Below are 20937 nucleotides of genomic sequence, written 5' to 3'. Positions count from 1 at the left end.
AAGGTACAATGTTTTTCGCAACATAGTTTTTACTAGAAACTCGAATCCAATAATAACTTTGAATGACCCCATGACACACAGATTACAACTGCCACCTCGATGAATAACTCAAACAATCCCAAGCTTGTGTCATAGCACCACCATCATCTATAATATCAACAGATGCTCTAGAACTAGACAACTCCATGACTCAAGCTATTTCAACTTGTAGAATTGATCATCATTGCTCTCAGAGACACCTTGCCTCTTATCTCAAATCATCTATGAGTGAGACCCCTATGAGAGAGTAAGTATCAAAGAGACTTGAGATAGCCAATGGCCAAGCTTACCACTACCTCGGCCTTGCCATGCTAAAACTCTACATAACCTATGGATCTAGCTTTCCATGGCCAACCCATCATCTCAGCCAAAACAACTCAATGGACCTCCTATGCTACTCAAACATGCTCCTTCCCATAGTGGACTACTCAACCAACCTCCAACGCAGTCAAGAGGAGGATGGGACCTCTCTGGAATTTCAATGAGTACTCGCCAAGCACAAATCATTCCAAACATAAGCATCAAATTGAAGCCACAACCTGCTTGGCATAGACCAAAGCTGCTCAACCAAAAGTACCTCTTTGAGTACTTACAAGCTCCATCTTCCTTTCAAACGCATTCCACATTTGATGCGGTACCCTGTCTTGCTACCGGTGGGATTCCAAACATCATGATCCAGATAGTGTAGATGGTCCTCGCAATTGACCGCTAATCAATAGATACTCTAAGATCAAATGGACAAGCCAAGAAACATTTATCAGAGCCTTGGAAAAACATGCATCAATTATGCAATGAAGTTATGACGAAACAGTCAAAGAAAGTGCAAAAATATAGTGAAGCTTTAGCAATAATCCTGGAGGTATCCCTCACCATCTATCAGTTGATTTGGGTTGAAACTGTAGGTGACCAACACCCTCGGAACCTGCACTTGGGAGAGACAGTGACAATAAGTACTATAAAGGTCTTCTTATTGAATGAGAGTATGGACGCCCATGAAAACCAAATATGTTGACTTTCCATACGATAGTCATATTGTAGCTCATTTACTACCTAAGGCTTTCTGCCAACCCAAGTAGTCCATAGCAAAACCCTAGCTGCAAACTAGAGCCGTCTATGATCTACAATCTTTTCTCCATCTCACCTAGCCAATTAAGTCAACATACACATCATTGCAACCAAGCCCAAACAAAGCTCACCGTGAGAGCATGAACCTTTTTATTGAAATTATGCTTCTATGAAACTCACCACCCTATTGGTTAATGGATAATAGAAGTATGCACCACTTTGAGGAAACTTCACACAATATATATATTTCATGCAAAGGTCTAGTAGACATCAATTCTACAAGAGCACATAATACACCACCTAATATACTCTTCAAGCAATTGCTTTTGAAGTCATCCTTAAAAGTAAAACCGTCGTGAGAAGCTTGCGTAAAATTGTCCTCCAAGCATTTCTAGATGAATTAGGCCATCTCTAGATGACTCGCGCAAATGTATTGTATTTAACAAAATAATGTCCCATGTGTTAATTAAAAACTTCCAAACTAAACCATTCTAGGTCTGCCAGTCAGCAAATGTTAGCTAGCCTCCTGTTTTGAGGGATGTACAAGCTAATCATAGGCACCACAACAGTGGAATCAAGTTATTTTATGTATGTATTCAACTTCTTACTGTAGTGGGTAATCGAACAATGCCAATGCCATGTGTGGAGCTATCCATCTTTTGGTTCAAAAGTTGCTTCTTTGGCTCCAGCCATCATCCTGTGAGAAACGGCTTACATTTATGCTGGGCAACGAAGGCAAAGAGTGCATGGCCTTAATTATCATTCCATACAGTATCAACATTCCATTTTCAGCACAATGGACTTAGTGCAACAGAACTCGTTTAGGATAAGCCATCTAAAACAACAATCAAATTGGCGTCTCTTCTTGTATGGAAGACCTTATTGGAGGGCTTGCTTCTCTCATTAAAAAAGGCCATATTGCACACACTGATGACGAGTCCTGGAATGGCACACACTGCTAGAATCAAATTGCTGAAAGTGATGGACCTGTGGAAGAGCATAAATATAGTAACCATTCGCATATATCCAGAATTAGACTTCATCTTACACAGGTCTGCTGTGTAACAAGATACTAATTTTGCGATGGATGCACAAGAGACTTCCATAAGTGGTGATGGCATATACAAGAATTGCACCTTCAGAGCATGCCGCCGTCAAACCATGAAATTGCTAGCTTTCTTTGGACTCCACAGTTCGAAGCTTGTGATAAAAAAATAAGATATACTGTGATAACAAAACAAAAACTTCTCAGGTTGCATATTCTTGAATCAGCACTGCCAAAGCATTTGCATTTCCATTTGAGGAAAATCGACTTCCAAATTTCTTTCATTCACTAGTCCACAAAAGGGACATTACAGCACCTTTAAGGAGCCCTCTGTGCCATGGAGGTGAAGTAAAATACAATGTTTACTGACTATGTTACATTCCTCCCTTTTCAATCGCTTCTTCAAGGTCAGTCAAAGAGTCTTTAAGCCTGCTATCTACTTTGCACCTAACTTCCGAATATTCCTTGGCAGAGGTATAAATATCAAGGGATGTCCAACCGAGAATAATGTCCTCAGGTCCATTATCAGTTGCAAAATCCTTTCCAGAAACAATTCCTTCTTTTAAATGAGAAGGTTCTGGAACAGATCCTTCCTGTAATCTCTTAAGCCACAAACTGAATGAGCTTCTATCCTCAGTGTCACCATCTCTCAAGCAGCTTGCTACAGGGATGTCAAGTGATTCCCTGGACTTATTCTCGTGACACTCATTAGTAGTTTCCCTAAAACAAGGATAACGACCTTGCATCTGGACTTGTACTGAGCTAGCAGGATCCACTTGAGAGGGCGTTGTCAAGCATTTGCATAAATTTTCATTGAGCTGACTAGATTGAGAAACCTTTGCAGGAGATATCCTTTCAACATCGACAGCATGGTTGCATCTATCTACTTCAGAAATGGATCCTTCAGATCTTTCCTGAATCATGCTTGTTTCAATGCCCAAATCTCCTTTCTCCCCACTGTTAAAGAGCCAAACGGTTTGATTTAGACTCCTTTGACGTGAGAAGGTTCCCCACATTAGGGAATCCCCTATTCCCTCTTCCATTCGCACCAATTCTAAACTCTGACTACCTGATATGGAGGTTGGCAACACTTGCTTCCTGTCACGCATCTGACTTACATGTCCATGTTCATGATCAGTTCCAGAGCTCCAAGGCACCGAGTTAGGTTCAGAGACAGGGCTACTCAAATGTACAAGTCGCTGTTCAAACAGACTCTCAGGAATAGCGCCAGGACTAAAGCGTGACCTGGCAGCCTCACTAATGAGTGGAGACGGCATATTTCTTCCGGCAGGAGAATTCTGAAGATGTATTCGGCAAACTGGACAGGTCGATCGCTGTCTCAGCCATGCATCGATACAGTGCACATGGAAAGCATGCCCACACTGTGGAAGAATCCGAAGGGGCTCTCTATCCTCATACTCTCCCAGGCAAACCGCACACCTGTGAAGATCATAAACTGTTCACCCATGACTTTGGACTCTCTAGAAAACAAAATATAGAAATGCTGAAAGCCTTACAGGTAAGACACACAAATGACATATCAATTAAAGTAAAGTTCAGGACAAAAGACTCTGGAACAGAGGAATGGATACGGAACAGAGCTTACGTAGCGTCTTCTCGAGAGGCGAAAACTTCGTCACTAAACTTGATAGTTGGGAACAGGGTTAGCAAAAGAGGATCCATGCCATTCCCTCCACGTTCAACCTGAAACCAAAAAACAAGCGAGGTGTATAGCAATGGAAACATACACAGGCAGCTTTCAATTACATGTTACCTTGAAAGATCTTATAATCGGCATATTGCCTCTGCTGTTCGATTAGCCAAATCTAAGCACAGCGACGATCGACCTAGTCTGGAAGTTTGACGCTAACTTTGCAATGGTTCGCAAATCACATGCAGGAGAAAAATGCAATTATCCAGGTTCGAAAGGCCCGTTTGTCTCTAGTAGGTGTAGCGAGAGAAGTCGCGCCCTCAGTTCGAGGAAGAGAAAGGTGAAGAAAAAAAAACACTTAGAACAGAAGAGACTTGAACGAAATTGAAGCTTCCACATTAGTTTCCTTCATGTGCATTCGTGTTAGTGCCTCAAGTTTGCACGATCCAGAAGTATGAATTTGAGGTATATGATGCACCTGGGTGCAATGCGCAAAGGGAGACAAAATACAGAGATGGAGCTTACCGTTTCCGATCCAAGAGCCCAATCGGAAACAAATCTCCTCGTCCGTAGTCGTGCGCACAGAAGTCGGAATAGCACAAAAATAATGAAAACGGCGCTCACGAGAAACCCGAAGGTGGTCATAACCAGATTCACGGTGACGCTCATGGTCTTTCTGCTGCTGCTTTCCACCCATTGGTTGCAAAAAGGATTCAATTCCCACGGAAGAGCATCACTTCATCACTTGCCATCTCCATGGCAACGTCGTTCCCGTTGCAATTGCGGTCCTGTTGAGGTCGGCAGCAGTTCGCTGTTCTCGTCCTGACTCGTGACGCTGGTGTTGTCGTCTGATACAGCATTAAAAACAGGGTATATCTTCCCAAAAAGTTTGTCGGAGCGATATTGTTCGCTTTTCTATAAAGGAAGGCAAAAATTTTCTATGAAGCAGTTCCACCGGAGCTCCGGGGGGGCGAAGGTGAGCGAAGCAATGCGAGGTGCAAGGAAGTATAACTGCAGGATGGAAGCACAAGGATATTAATGGAAGAGGAGGGAGGAGTGATAAAGGGGAGGGGAAGGGAAGGGAGAGCAAAGAAAGCTACAAAAATGTAAGGTGGGGAAGAAGCTTTGTTGAAATGGTGAAGGGGACGAAGGCGTCGATGAAGACGAAGAAGATGAAATCAAAGCAAAGGATGAGGTCGCGTTTGAAGATGCCCATCATCATCATCATCATCATCATCACCATCATCATCATCATCATTTCCTTTGTTTTGCCCAACCCAACATTCACACCCTCATTTCCTTAGATCAACCCTCTCTAGTTCACCTCTTCCATATATAGTACCTGGTTTCTCCCTAAGTAGCTATTTTTTAACTTGCATTCCTTTCACCTCAAGCTCAAACTTTACTAGCCGAAATGTCTCAATAACTCGATCGCAACCTCCAGGCCACTTTCCCTATGCCGGAGATTTCCCTCCTACACAAGTTCTCCCCCAACCCATTCCCCTATACAACGTCCTTGTTGCGCCCTCGACTCAACCGTCACACACCACCTCCCTCCCCTCTATGCTACATTGCAAGACAATTGGGTCCCATTACAATGTGAGATGGATAAGGGCTATAGAGCCAATCCTACGTGATAGCCTTTCACAAGGACAATGCTTGTAACATTAGAAGCATCGCAACAAAAGGACAATTCCTTGTCCTCATTAGCAATGGTCTAAGGATGTATTACACAATGAGCAACACTCTTCATCCATGTTGCTTGGATCTCCATTTAACTTAGGCTTTGTCTTAAAGTTCAACTTAGCATGATAATGTAAGGTCACAACCCCTTGCCCCAACACAAGCATTTCTAAGCACACAATGCCTTCATGTAAGATGGGGTGATGTTCATTCCCACTTCCAATCCTACCATTGTTCCTTATCCCATCTTACACAAAAATGATGGCTCAACAAAGTAGGCACTTGCTGTAAGCTTAATATAACCACCTAACCCCACCTTAACACAAGTGAAGAGGAGTTGACAACAAATCTTTTATCATCATTCCCAAGGGACCAAGGTTGGAAGAGATTATCAAAACTTTTAGAGGACCTACCATGGATTATCCATTTGTGCTCTTTTAACATTACACATACATTCACAAACAAAAAAGTTATAATGATGATGATCCTTATGTTGATGATGCCAAATGAGATGAAGAAAAAGATGCCACAAATGATGATGATGAAGAAGCAGTTCGAGAAGACAAAACCAAAACCATATGTTCTCATGGACAACCTTTTGTATTTGTACATAAGGGCCAACAGATTCTTGCCCAATGCGATAGCCTTTCCTATTTCATAATGGAAGCCGTTTTTTTAGTAAGGAAAATTTGATAATTGATTGCCTTTGTCAAATATCAAGAGCTAGTCATAAACCTTAAGCCAAAAATGAATTGGCATCCCTTGCCCAAGCATATTCACGAGCCAATGACAACTACCCCATTGCCCTGACCTATGAACAAGTAAAATGATGCACTAGAGCATCCATGAGGCCATTGTTTCTTGCACTTTGCATAGTGGAGTTCCCATCCACCGACCTTAGAGCCATAACATCTATAATAGTTAACCCACCACCACCTTTTGTTGCCTCATTGTTGGCTATGGGGTTCTAGTTTATGGTAGGTAGCCCAATAGTACATTGCCAGCCTTATGTTTCACCAACCTGGAACCCTCTCCCTCCCTCCCTCCCTCCCTCCCTCCCTCTCTCTCTCTCTCTCTCTCTCTCTCTCTCTCTCTCTCTCTCTCTCTCTCTCTCTCTCTCTCTCTCCCGAACCCCCCCCCCATGGGGGAAGTTGTTGGATCCTTCCAATGTAATAGATATCTCTAATATATATGGACTTTGAAGGATTGAAGGAGGATGAAGCTCTCAAAGTAACTTCCTCCCTACAAGCCAAAAGAGACGAGAGAGAGAGAGAGAGAGAGAGAGAGAGAGAGAGAGAGAGAGAGAGAGCGGGGGGGGGGGGGGAGGTAAAATATTACATTAACACCCATTTGCAAATATGGGGCCGTGAAATTTAAAGTACAAGTTTCAAAAGTGGTTCTAGAAGCTACTTTTAACCTCTCTTATTTATCTTCATCTACCTTCATTCAATCACCAAAAATACATGATTGCTATTAACTAGGTTGGTTCCAAAGTTCCAATACCCTTTTCCTAGATATAGGACTATTTAGATACTTTTTAGTGCATAGTGGAGTTCCCATCCACCGACCTTAGAGCCATAAGATCTACAATAGTTAACCCACCACCACCTTTTGTTGCCTCATTGTTGGTTATGGGGTTCTAGTTGATGGTAGGTAGCCCAATAGTACATTGCCTACCTTATGTTTCACCAACTTGGAACCCTCTCTCTCTCTCTCTCTCTCCCGAAACCCCCCCCCCCCCATGGGGGAACATAGGCTTCGTTGGATCCTTCCAATGTGATAGATATCTCTAATATATATGGACTTTGAAGGGTTGAAGGAGGATGAGCTCTCAAAGATTCACAACTTCCTCCCTACAAGCCAAAAGAGATGAGAGAGAGAGAGAGAGAGAGAGAGAGAGAGAGAGAGAGAGAGAGAGAGAGAGAGAGAGAGAGAGAGAGAGAGAGAGAGATAGATAGAGAGAGAGAGAGAGAGAGAGAGAGAGAGAGAGAGAGAGAGAGAGAGAGAGAAGAGGGGGGGGGGGAGAGGTAAAATATTACATTAATGTGCATGGGAGGGACACCCATCTACAAATATGGGGCCATCAAATTTAAAGTACAAGTTTCAAAAGTGGTTCTAGAAGCTACTTTTAACCTCTCTTATTTACCTCCATCTACCTTCATTCAATCACCAAAAATACATGATTGCTATTAACTAGGTTGGTTCCAAAGTTCCAATACCCTTTTCCTAGATATAGGACTATTTAGATACTCTTTAGTAATAAAATTGGAGGCTTTCTCCTCAAGTGTTCATTTCTCACATCATACAAGCACAGATCCCCATCCAAAGACACACACACACACATACACACACAGAGTTTTCACATTGAGTTTGTGTAAATCCGGTAGCCCAGCCTCCAACCCGCCGGCGTCGCGCCCCCGTCCCGCGGTGAGTGTAATATGGGTCTTGGTCCTACTTTCAATGTGAATTGATATGTTTCATGGTTTTAGTGCAACTTCATTGTCTGAAAGTGGCAATTACTAAATGCTTAAGATATTAGATATGCTAAAGAATGCTTTTAGAGTATCTATGATTGTTTATCCTAATGATTCTAGTCCATTTGAGTGTAAAATTTTCAAGAACACTATTCACGTCAAAAATATGTGATAGGCTGATCAATGATGTAGGTCATCTAGCACTAAGATTCGGATGTCTTCTATAGGCTAGATTATTCTATATTAGCAATTTTTTACTGTAAAGTCAAAATTAATGACCAACTATAGTCTTGACAAATGCGTCTTTTAAGGTTAGGCTCAAAATATAAGGTGTACATCTCCGATTTTGTATTCTTGATGGTTTGATTTGGTGCATTGTGAAGGAATTTGTAACGGCTAGTGCCTCTCTTGCTCTTTCCCAAAAATGAACACTCTATGAATTTAATGAGTGCGTTTTAAATTACAACATTTATATGGAAGCATTTTGAATACAATTAGTTCATGAAACATGTATTCAAAGGTATTTGAAATCTTGATTGCAAATGCATTTCTTGCTAACAATAACAAATATGAGGTGTAGTATGATATGTGGATCTAGCATAAGTGTCATGTGTGTATTGTCGGCGGCAAGTTATAAAGTTGAAAGTATCCAAAACAAGTAGGTCATGAAGGCCATGGTTGAGTTCTACAGTAGTGACATGAGAGTGACACATAGTCACATCGGTCTCCACATTGTTCATGATTGGTCTTGTAAGAGTGGGAAATCTACAGAAGATATGGCATGTTTGGCTAGTTGTGGCTCTTTTTTTGCCATTGATTGACTACTAGGCAGAATGAATTTAAAAATAGGAAAAATATGGAATGGTATGTGTTCAATTAAAACAATGGTTGTTAAGAACCCGATGTTCCTAGATAAAGTAAAAATATATTTTGCATAATCACATCCAGATACATGTTGAGGGGTTTGCTAAGGGTTCTTGTGGGTGAGGGTGCTTATGTTGCGGATGTCATATGCCATGTTAGAAGGTGTGAATGCTAGGATAAAAGTCCTTTATCGAAAAATAGTGCTTATGAAAGCGTAAAAATAATGGATAGCAATATGGACATGGGATTTTATTTTTTCTAAAGCATTCAATAATCAACAAATTTGAAGAAATATCCACCCTACCTCTACAGCAAACCTTTTGCAAGAAAGCTTCAAACTAGACTACCAAACCAGATGATACATGCAATGATGCGACATGCAAAAGGCCCACATGTACTGTCGACTACCATGCCATGACATTATCTTCTTCAGTTCACATAGTGGCCAACCACCACTTAGCTTTCATACATCACATTGCACTCATCTCCTCCATTAAAGGAATGTGTCCTTTTTTAGCCTCTTCACTCATCTCACTACCGCATCAAGTGCCTCAAATTCGTTCTTCTTTTGAGAGAGAGCACATCAGAATATCCCTATAATGCAACCAACATTCAAGCTCGGCTATCGCATCAACTCAAACCTCATATTTGAGCAGCAAAGGAACCAATCTTCCTCATGCATTCTATAACATTATTGTGATCCTTAGCAACAAACTAGCCACATAGAGCTCATCCACAACCCATGACAAAGACCACATGGTAGATAAGGACACATGGCAAAGTGGTCTCCACAAAATTCCAACCATAGAAAAGTCCATCCACAAAGGACGACTTACCACATCATCATTAGATAAGTTCACAGAGTGACATGTGGCTAAAAAAAACCATCACTAGTAGGTAGCTGACTACCACATCAGCATTGTGCCAGGTTAACATAACAAGCACTACCACCCTCATCATCATTAGATAAGTTCGCAGAGTGACATGTGGCTAGATAAAGCCATCACTAGTAGGTAGCTGACTACCACATTAGCATTGTGCCATGTTAACATAACAAGCATACCACCTCAGTACCACCTAGATCTATCCAGATCTACCAAAATTTTCATATTTGTATAGATTTCTTAGTTCCATTAGGAGCTTTTATAGCTGACCAAACTCGTAAGATTTACTTGAATCTCTCTGGATTGCCCGTATTACTGCATATTTGCCCAAAACTATCTAGAATTGAAAAATTGTTGTTGTCCTAGATTTGTAAGCTTTCCCAAATGTCTTGGATCTATACGGTTGCTTGAATTACCTAGATCTATAGGATTTGCTTGGATTTTTTTACCACTTGGCAGACACAATGCGGCCTCAATGCTTATCTCTACGCCACCTAAGAATACTTTGTGCACTTCAACATGTGTGTAAATTTATCCATGCACACAATTAATTACACAATGATTATAGAGCTTTTAATAAACCTTAGGCTTCCTAAGGCTTAGGCTAGACATGTCAAAGTTGAACACAAATTGAATCCAGTAGAGATAATGCTCGATGTATACTATTTAAGGTGCATTTGAGTTCTTAGGTTAGATTTTGAAAGACACACACTTGTGTGAACACTTGACATTGTGCACAAAATGAAAAATGAATAAACCAATTGGAAATGAATGGTTTGGAATAAGTGGCCATGTTCGTGGAAAAATGAAATCCTGCTACACATTTTCATCAATATTGTTCACCTCATATCAACATTTGGAATGAGTGCACACTCTTTTTGTACTCCATTCAAGAATGAAGCAAGGAGATTTTCTAGACTAGGGCTTCGGAGATGGGTCAAGTAATTGGGAGTAAATAACTTAATAGGGTGATTTACCATGCAAAATTGTGGTTCTTTTCTCAAATTTGTAGCCATCTCCACACTGTGTGCATCTGCTTTGCAACCATGGAGTCCCACATGGAATAATATACTTATCATTACTATTAAGTTTTTTCATAAAAGTGAGGTTGAAGGTTTTTAAGAAAAGAGGCTTCGCTTTGGGAAGACTATGCTTATTATAGTATGGTATTGTGAATTGATGCAAATCGTAAAAATTTTATTGCTAAGGATGGAAATCTCTACCAATTGGACCAAATGGATGACCATCTTTTGATTTCTTACGATTGGTGAAGATTTGACTAGGGGCAATTGTTGAACCCCAAAGTGGTGCTATTCAACAACCAAACAAAAGGTGAAGAGAAGTGCCAAATTAGGTCTAAATCTGAAGTGATCAACAATTGACCAAAGGGCCCCAGCCACAACCAAAGGATGAGCCAAAGTAAAGGCTACAAGCAGTGATCCTGCGTAAGTCTTGTAGGTGAGACCACATTGAAAATAGGTATAATTCTCCTATGTGGAGTCTAGAACTCTTGATGTGCGAGTGAGTGAATGATGAAATCCCCAATGCTAATGAAGAAAGACTAAGCAAAGGTAAAGTTATTCTACATCAATGTTGGCATGATGCTAGGGAAGTTATCAGTAGATATGGTGATTAAGGAGGATGCTGAAAAGAGGAAAGTGAAGATAGCATGGAAGAAGGCCAAAGGTGTAAAGCAGTGATTTGAAGGTTTAAAAACCTTCTGAAAGAGATACACTGAAATATTCATGACCCATTCATGGAAAGATCTAGCATGAAGGAAAGACATAGTCAATGTACCATGAAATATTCATGACCCACATTCATGGAAAGATCTAGCATGAAGGAAAGACATGGTCGATGTACCATGAAGGAAATAAAATCTATGAGGTAAATGTGACAAGGTTGGCACTAAATAAGGATAAGTGTGTCCTTTATAGTTTCATTACATTCTACACTCTGCATCCTAGAAGAGTAGAATTCAAAGCCCACATACGGATTTGGGATGGACAATACTTGCATCTAAAGAACTACATTGATTTCACATTGCTAAGGTATGAAAAAAGAACACCCTGTGATAGGAAGGTATAGTAATTAGAAGGAAGGAAAGAGGTAACCATGTTGTTCCCATATAAAATCAACAATTATTGAAAGTTCATTTCAAACTTTAAAAGCAAGCACATCTCTCTAGTGGAATACTTGGTGATGGAGAATTAGACCTAAATGTGCAAGAGTATTGTAATCTTGATTGATGAAATGCAAAAAATCACCCACTAAAGCAAGAAAACTCCAAGAAAATGAATGTTAGTCAAAGAAGGAAGTGAAAGAGAGAGAAGAGGAGGGAGGTATCAACAATGAAGATCAAAATGATTGACAAAACTAGGTATAAGAAACCAAGACCAAGTGTCACCAAGAGCAAAAAATGCTATATTAGGGAATTTCCAAATAGTTTGGGACTTCTCAATATCATTAAGATTTGGCCACATGAACCCATTACTTGAAAGTGGAATCCATCCTAAACACCATTTTAGGGAATCGTCCAAAGTCCCACTTTCAAATAAGGGTTAAAGTTTTGGCCACATGGTCAAATCTTAAAAGTTTACTTGAAAGTGGGACTTGGGAGATTCCCAAATTCTCTAATATAGTGTTAAAAGTAGATAAAGAGACTAAGTGTTCCAAGGAGCAGAAAGAAGTCAAAGAGACAAAGGAGACAAAGAAATCAAGGGTGACAACAAATAGTACGAATTCACATACAAGACTATAGGTAATAGAGTGAAAGGAGCCAACAAAGGCCAAAGAAACAAGAGATCTGATTAAGAAACATAAGCAATTGTGTTGATAAAGAAGGGGTAGAGGATCTATTCACCTTGAAGTTCAACATCAACAAAGGAGTCACCATGAAGGGACTAAATTTCAACTAGGCACTAGGCAGTACCAAATTTGTAGAGTATTGTACTATAGCAAACCAACAACTACTAGTGGATACACCACCTCTTGTACATCATCGAATAATGGAAGCACCAAACATAAAGGTGAAATTATATACCTATACTAGCAGAGAATGTGAAAATTCCCATTCACGGGTATGAAGTGTGCACAAAACAACTTAGATTTTACAATGTAATACCAATGAAGAGTATTTAATGTATTTTCCAATGACATTCATAAAGAAATCCGTAGAGTGGTTTGGTCAATATCCTCTTGATCATTTCAAAAGTTGGCAAGAGCTAAGAAATGCATATTTAAAAAGGTTTCAATGTGAAATTAGCAAAGAAGATGTGATGCCCAAACTCAACAAGTTGAAGTAGCATCCATGGGAAACCATTCATGAATTTGTGGCAAGAATGAGAGTCTTAACAAGTTAGTTTATGTAGCAAGAATGAGAGTCAGCTCTGAAGCTCTTGCGAACGCCCCCCTCCCTCGCTCCTGTCTACCCCCCCTCGCACTGCGCGGCCCCTCCCCTCCCCCTCCTCCCTCACCGTCGCCCCCGCTACGGCCCTCCGTCCCCCTCTCCTCCCCCTTCGCCCGTCGTCCCCCTCCCGCCCCGCTCCGCTCTCCGCTCCCTCCTCGCTTCCCCCCTGCTTTGCTCCTCCCCTCTCTGCTCTCCATTCCCTCCCCGCCCCCCCTTGTGTTGCGCTACCACCCCCCCGCCCCCTCCTCCCCCCTGCTGCGGCACAACGCTGCCCCCTCTCCCCCTCCTTCCTCGCCTCTCCTCCCCACCCCCTCTCATGCGGCGCTGCCACACCCCCTCCCTTTCCCCCCTCCTGTCCCCCTCCCTGTGCTGTGCTGCCCCCCCCTTCTCTCCTCCTCCTTCCCTCCGCCACCTGCTCCCTCTTCACCACCTCTCCCCCCCGCTTCCCCGTACCTCTCCATCCCTCCCTCTTCCCTCCCCGCCTCCATACCACTCCCCCCTCCTTCGTCTCTGTCGTTTCCTTCTCTTTCCCCAACTTTGGAGCGTTCGTAGTTTGTCAGTGCGGTATGGCGGCCAAGAGCCTGGAACCGGTGGCCCAAACGGATCCCCCCCCTCCATCAGCCTACCACATAACACTGAAAAAGCACCAGGTCTCCTTGGTGAAGTAGGCCGCCACAGACTTCTCCCAGACATCCGTTTATGGGAGAGTCATTGGCTACTCCCCTTCACGAGCAGACATCAGGGACTGGTTGCAGTCCCTGGTTGCAGTCCACCCTCTACCTTGAGGACAATGACATTGAGGAGGTAGCACTCATGGGACGTGGTATCTTCTGGCTCAAGCTCTCCTCAGCATAGGCTGCGAGCAATATGGTCAGGCGATCCCTTACTTCTATGGGTGGGAAGATCATCCTTATGGTCCCATGGTATGGGGGCTTCAGTGTAGCGGACTTTGATGCCCGCTTCCGCATTCCTCACCATCCAATTACCCTCATTTTCCCAGGCCTCGCAACCGAGCTTCGCCCGATCATCAAGGACCTAGGGGCACACTTTGGCTGGCCCATGCAGGACACCTACGTTGATGCGGCGGTAGCCCAAGGGGTGCCACATGTCAAAGTGGCATCCTAGATCCGCAGAGTATCCCCTCGGAGTTCGAGATCGAGACGGAGAGACCCTAGAGGATCAGCAGAGGAGATCACCCAGCGACGCTCAGAGTTCTCGTTTCATGCTTCCAAGTCCTTCTGGATTAGGAAAGGCGACAGGATGTGTAGAGAGTTCTTCAGGACTCATGGCTAGAGGTCAGCAGAGGGGAACAGCTCCGATCTCTTGGAGCGCAGGATGGTAGTGTCAGGACAAATCCAAATGAGGTCCGGGACTTAGCAATAGATTTCTATAGATCCCTATTCCAGCAGGAGCCCCTAGACCCTCGTGGCCGCCTATGCAGGGAGGAGGTGTGGAGGTATACACCGCTACTCGTGCAGCCTAGCATGAGTGTTTCCCTTCTCGCCCCTTTCACCGTGGTAGAGATGCAGGATGCGGTGAATGCTATTGATGGGCAGAAATGCCCAGGTGAGGATGGCCTCTCCAGAGCTTTCTTCACCACCTTCTGGGAGCAGGTCCACCGGCCCTTGCTCGCAGCCTTCTAGCATATCTTCTCCAGTGGACAGATGCTAGAGAGCCTTGCGATAGGCTTGATATTCCTCATCCCCAAAGGGGGGGAACGTCAGGAGATCAGACAGTGGCGCCCTATCACCCTCCTCTCGACTGCTTACAAAATCCTCACCAAGATGATCAGTAGCCGCATCCGCACCCTGCTACACAACTTGATCCATGACACCCAGACTGGTTTTGTCTAAGATTGCAGCATTTTGGACAACATCTTCACTTTCTCAGAGGCGACGGAGTGGGCCCAGCACAGTGGCCAGCACCTTGTTATACTCCTTCTTGACTTTGAGAAGGTGTACGACAGGGTAGACTGGTCCTTCTTGGAAGGTACACTCTCTCGGTTCGGTTTCTTGGATGAATGGATCAGAGGTATTGCTAGCCTCTATAGGTCGGCCGGGTTATCATCAGTGACAGGATGGGGGAGAGATTCACCCTCGAGCGCTCGGTGCGTCAGGGCTACCCACTTGCGCCCTACCTCTTCCTATTTTTTGCGGAGGCCATGACCCACTTCCTATGAGCCCGTACCACTGGTCTTCGCGGGATGCGTCTCCCTATTCGAGATGATGCAGAACTTTTGAACTCCGAGTATGCAGACGACACAGCCCTATATGTGCAGGATGATATCGAGTCATTGGAGCGAGTGAGACTATCCTTAGAGGTTTTTTGCCTAGCCGCTGGTGTGAAAATCAATTGGCATAAGTCAGTTGGTTTTCTTACAGATTCGGGAGCCAACTCACAGTGGCGTATTTTCCTAGGGTTTCGCTAGATCCCTAAGGATAGACGACACATTACCTGGGATTCCAAGTAGGCCTGGACATCACGTCGGCTCAGCAGTTCTTACCGGTCCTAGCCTCTATACGATGGAAGCTAGCCTTCTGGAGCACGGCTCGGCTATCCTTGGCAGGCAGGGCCCTTGTAATCAACTAGGTCCTTCTTGCCACCGCTTGGTATGTGGCCTCTTGCTAGTGTTTCTCGAGATCATGTGTGCCTTGTGGAACTTCCTTTGGTTTAGCTCAGATGGCTCCAGCACCACCAAAGCCTAGGTCACCTGGCAGACGGTCATTCTCCCCCAGACAGAGGGCGGCCTTGGCATCGCAGCATGGTCTCAGTGCCTGTACCCCCTAGAGAGGGGGTGATTGGCAGCCATCTATCCGGTGGATCTTCACTTCGCCCCATTGACTCAGCCCCGTTCCCCCTTCCTCCGTAGCCTCGTCTCGGTCTGGAGAAAGTTGCGACACAGCCTCTCCCAGGTTCCCCCTAGCTGCCGAGAGGAGATAGACAGACAGCCCCTGACCTAGAGCAGCCAGGTGATAGATGATACAGGTCGCCAGCTTGGAGAGAGATCCCATATCCCTTGGGCGCTCTGGCCGCATGGGCCCGTGCGCTCGCTTCGGGTTTGGAGGGACGTCTATAGCCAGCTGAGCCCAGGCGAGCTGGCAGCAGTAGTAGGTACGGCACGTGGGATCCAGGCTCGGTGAGCGGAGATCGATGCTGCCATTCCTGCAGGTTGGAGGATTCCCATGGTCACCAGACAGCTCTTCCTCGGAGATGAGAGGTGGCTAGGACAGTTCACACCCCAGGGCATTCCTTTGGTGGTTGCAGGCCTTTTCTCGAACTCCTCAATCCACTTCTTCTCCATCGCCGATGATAGCTGCCTCCAGAGCAGAGAGGCCATGATCGACCCCTAGCTTCCCTGGCAGCGCCTTCGCATCATAGGGCTGCAAGGGAAAACGTGGCATATAGACCCCCTGATTATGCAGGACCAGGACTGGAGACTCTAGATATGGGAGGGCCGTTCCTTGACAGAGGTGGAGTGGGACCCAGGGGAGTGGCGCTGGCCACCATTGGAGACCTTAGAGAACCCTACGCCCTTCTTCTCTTACAATGCACGTAATGGTAGGCATGCTCTTGGGGCTCTCCAGTGCGGGCTACCCACACAGGCACATAGTTGGTATGCCCAAGGGATATCTCTGGTCTTTCTTCGCACATTCTGGAAGACTCTTTGGGCAAGCTGGCGACCGAGGAAGATCTCTTACTTTCTTTAAATGGTGGCACACAAGGGGCTACCAGTTGGCAGCTGGCTAAGGTAGATGGGGCAAGAGGGGCATTGCCAGATGTGTTTTCAGGAGGAGGAGTCCCTGAAGCACTGCCTTTGGAGCTGCTCGCATGCACAGACAGTTTGGAAGGGAGTCATGGGGATCTTAGCGAGGGCTGCACCTAAGCTAGGACCGATCACTTGGGGAGCCGTTTGCTAGTGCAGCACTGAGATGGGACATCACTTGGCTTATGAGTTCTCTAGGCAGGATCCAGTCTTCTTCATCACGCAGGCCACTTGGGCATACATGGACAGCTTCCCTTGGCATCTGACAGAGACAGATGCAGGAGCGATGACTCGACACCCAGTTTGGGAGATCATAGGGAGCATTGCAGGCTGGCATATCTGGACTTCCAGATGCATGCAGACCATAGGAGATCAGGCTTCTTCTGCTACCCAGACCCTAGCAGACATTTGGAGCACGATCATTCACATGCTCAAGGGTCAGTGGGATCAGATTCAGGGGGAGTCCCAGGCAGGGAAGGAAAAGAGATGGCACTTCCTTTGTGACTGGGACCACCGGGAGCTTTTCTTCTAGCACTCTGCTCAGAGTCTTCAGTGGCATTACGCCCCCCCACTGTGGCTATTTGTCCACTCTCTAATGATTATGCCCTAAGAGGCTTGTAATTAGCATTTTGGCTCCTCGGGCTGTATCCACTTTGTGATTGCAGCCTGCTGGCCTTTAGGCCCTCTTGTACTCTCGTTTTCAAAGTAATATAACTAGCACTACTTTTTGCGCAAAAAAAAAAAGAATGAGAGTCTTAATAAACTAGTTGATGGCATCGCTATTATATGAAATTGCACTGCTATAAACTAGGCTCGTGAATGGTCCAAAATTGATAACCATGAGAATCACTAATCCCACTAGTAATTACAATGAGAATCACTAATCCCTCTAGTAATTACAATGAGAATCACTAACCATAAGAATCACTAATCCCAGTAGTAATTACAATGAGTCATTTCACAAAGCCATCGCAATAGACAAGGGGATGATAATACAATTGAAAAGAAGAAAGAAAGTAACTTCATTGATGATGGTAAGGTATAGGTGAGCTAAAAAATCTATTGAGGGAGATCTGAATATGAGGGTCACAAAGAAAAGGAGTCTAGTGTATTGAATGTAAAAAAGGACACACCAATAATAAGTGCAAACTTGGATGTTATAATATTTGCAATCTTTCATAACACCACATCAAAAATGTTGGTTCCACAAGAACAACAACATGCTCATTGTCAACCAGTGGATAAAGAAGGAAGAAAGCCATTCAAAGGATAACTTATCCTTACTCAAATTTGTTGAGAAGTTTCCCATCATAATGATAACATACAAGTTGAATCCCCTAATGAGTCCTTTGTCTCCCCAAATCTTGGCTTTGAAACGCCTTTCCCACCACAAAAAGCTATTTTAACCCTTAACATAGCTTTTGTATTTGGAATGGCTGTCACAAGAAATCCAAGAGAAAATCTTTGCAGATATTGCCCCTCTTTCCACCCTCACCCCTAGAAAAGGCTCTACAAATATGTATACAAGCCCCTTCTTTGCTTTTTGTGTCTTGTAAGTTGAGCTAATTGTAGACAATAATAAAGGTTGGGACCTTGGGATATGAATTTGCTAGCCCTTTTGTGGTGGGTATGTGGGTTTTCTTGGTAGTTTTGGTTACTTCTAACTAGGGTAAAGGTAGAAGCAAATAAAGCTACATAGAATTTCAGAATCATATTACATGTAGCTTTGCCTTGTCCAACTTTTTTGCCATGGGTCCCTATGTTACAAGGAGTTGCCCTTTCCTTGTAGGGGTCTTTAGGAGATGTAAGAGAAAAAATATAGAAATTGAGAAAAGAACAAAATATATCAATGACATTTTTAATGTGGTAGAGCATATGTAAAATGGATATGTTTGGAGACCAAACTAGAATGCAAGGTTCAACCACTTCGGTTTGATCATGCCACTTTTTTTCTTGCTAGCAACTCCACCTCCTTATTTATCAAGCATCCTTTATTCATTTCTTTGATATTCTTCATGAAATATAATGATATGGTGCAGTGTATTAAAGATTCCTTGTTTCATCACATGAGAAAGCTAATCTTGACAGCAATCTCTAACTTTGAGAATAACCCTTTCCTGTTAATCCTCCATTCCTCCTAAAGTGTCATCTCCTATGGGGAGAAGGTCATCCAATTTCTAAGAGCCATTGGGCTTGCCAAAAGAGGAAGGTTCTCGGTAAGATGTAGTACCAGTAGGGGTCATGGAAGAGTTCCATACCGAGTCACACTAATACCCATGTAGCTCACAAAACAATTGATTAGAACTCTCCTAAGAATCATGTTAATCTCTATTTTCAGGAACCTCAAGCAAGATCTATGGAAATCCTATGCAAGGAAATACTATGTTTATTATAGCAAATTCTAAAAAAGAAATTATGGGTACGATAATTGCTCTATAATAACAAAAATTAGTTGCATATGCAAGTATATGAATTCCCCTTGAAATCACTCTTCACACCCATGGTAGACTTTCTTTGAAAAACACTTTGCATTTAATGGGGTCTTGGTTTATCCATATCTAATTTGAAAACCCACTCTTGCAATGCTTTTCTATGAAAAAACGTATTGAGAATTTCTTGATGGTCAGAATGCTTGTTGCTTTGCCAATTTAGTTGATAGCATTACATTCCAATGGACCTTTGGTTGAAGCTTGACCTCCCTTCTATATAAACCTTAGTTCATCTTGAGAGATGGGGTTGATTAATGATTGTTTTTGTCACTCTGATAGATTGAAAAGCTTCATTAATGATACCTATGAACATGTTCTTTCACTTAATATTAGCTTTATTAATAATGAGTTATTACACTCAAATTTTTAGAAGGTTCTCAATCATATCCCTAGAGGTAAACCTTTGAAACTTTTGCTTATGAAGTCCTCCTTCATTTAACTAAAACAAATAAAGCCTTTGTGTCAAAACATATTCAAGCTGTGGGATTTACCACTATTGGTGGACGAGATCTCTTGGAGACTTTACTCCTTGAGTCATTCCCAATATTCTTTATTAACTTGACTATGATATACTTAACTATGACCGCTTTCCATGAATCAAGGCTCACTCACTTCCATACTTGACAGGCCCTTTTGTGGCCCATAGAATATATTTTCATTGGTCAATCAATGCCCACTTGTGCCTTTTTTGAGATCACCAAGCTTATCACCATTATTATACATTTTTGTATCCCTTCCCTCGTGGAGAAAACTCTATGAAGATATTTCACCATGATTATTGTACTTGCTTGCATCCCTTACCTCATGGAAGTAGTTAGAAAACTCTATGAAGACATTTTCAGCCAACCCAATATTCAAACGAATGCCTTTTGGGATGTCAATTCAATCTATGATGTTGGACCTATCTCTTGCACTTCTTAGTAAGGAAACAATTGATTTTGTATGAAATGACTATAACAATGACCTCTTTGACACAAAAGCCAGCTTCGTCAATATGGCAATTAGGGATTACTCAAGCAAAATTCCTTCTTTTGTCTTACCCATAGCCCATTGATTGAGTCTCCAATTAAAGGCAACTACATAATTGGAGGGCCAAGGATAATGCTAAGACACAACTCACTAGGCTTGTCTCACCAACATTAAGTTTGAAATTCTGAACAATCTCATCTAATGGAAGCCCTAATGGAAGCCAATCAGCACTCTTTCCATCCCGATTCTCAAAGCTTCAACAAACTACAAATTCCTTTTTTCTAAGCACCCCTTGAATTCCTTTGATTCAACTAGGTCAGTGGCTTATTAACCTTTACTACCCACTAGCACTCCTTCCATCCCAAAGCTGTAGCCAACTACAAATTCATTTTTCCTTAGCACTCCTTGCATTCCTTTGATCCAACCAGGCCAATGTCTTATTATCAACCTTCACTGCCCAACTCCACCACACATTTTCAAGCAAACTAGCATCACCTGTCAACCCCATCCTGCCTTCGCAACACAACATCTAACATCATATCTTCCATGTCTATGATCAAGTCTGACCTCAGGACCTTTAATGGGAAGCCTGAACATAACTT

The 20937-nt window shown here is 43.2% G+C and overlaps 1 protein-coding gene across 2 annotated transcripts; it reads right to left on the bottom strand.

Annotated features, from left to right (window-relative positions):
- Window positions 1-1565: 1565 nt before the first annotated feature.
- LOC147888931 (uncharacterized) lies at window positions 1566-4958 on the bottom strand. Of its 2 annotated transcripts, XR_015543054.1 has the most exons (4): window positions 4326-4958; window positions 3756-3853; window positions 2153-3589; window positions 1566-2044 (listed from the first exon to the last, which is right to left on the bottom strand). XR_015543054.1 is itself a non-coding variant. In XM_087392963.1 (3 exons), exons 1-3 carry the CDS (start codon window positions 4467-4469, stop codon window positions 2524-2526), a joined length of 1308 nt encoding a protein of 435 aa, XP_087249089.1. In that variant the 5' UTR covers window positions 4470-4958; the 3' UTR covers window positions 1566-2523. The 2 variants fall into 2 exon arrangements, 1 of the variants encoding a protein (XP_087249089.1); XM_087392963.1 differs by having other exon boundaries at window positions 1566-3589.
- Window positions 4959-20937: the final 15979 nt, after the last annotated feature.

The sequence above is a fragment of the Dipteris shenzhenensis genome, chromosome 21 (assembly GCF_047967505.1).
Source record: "Dipteris shenzhenensis isolate YYH24624 ecotype China chromosome 21, Dip_SZ_1.0, whole genome shotgun sequence".
NCBI classification, from domain to species: domain Eukaryota; kingdom Viridiplantae; phylum Streptophyta; class Polypodiopsida; order Gleicheniales; family Dipteridaceae; genus Dipteris; species Dipteris shenzhenensis.
The sequence above is the reverse complement of the archived record's forward strand: the minus strand, read 5'-3'. Positions and strand labels throughout refer to the sequence as shown.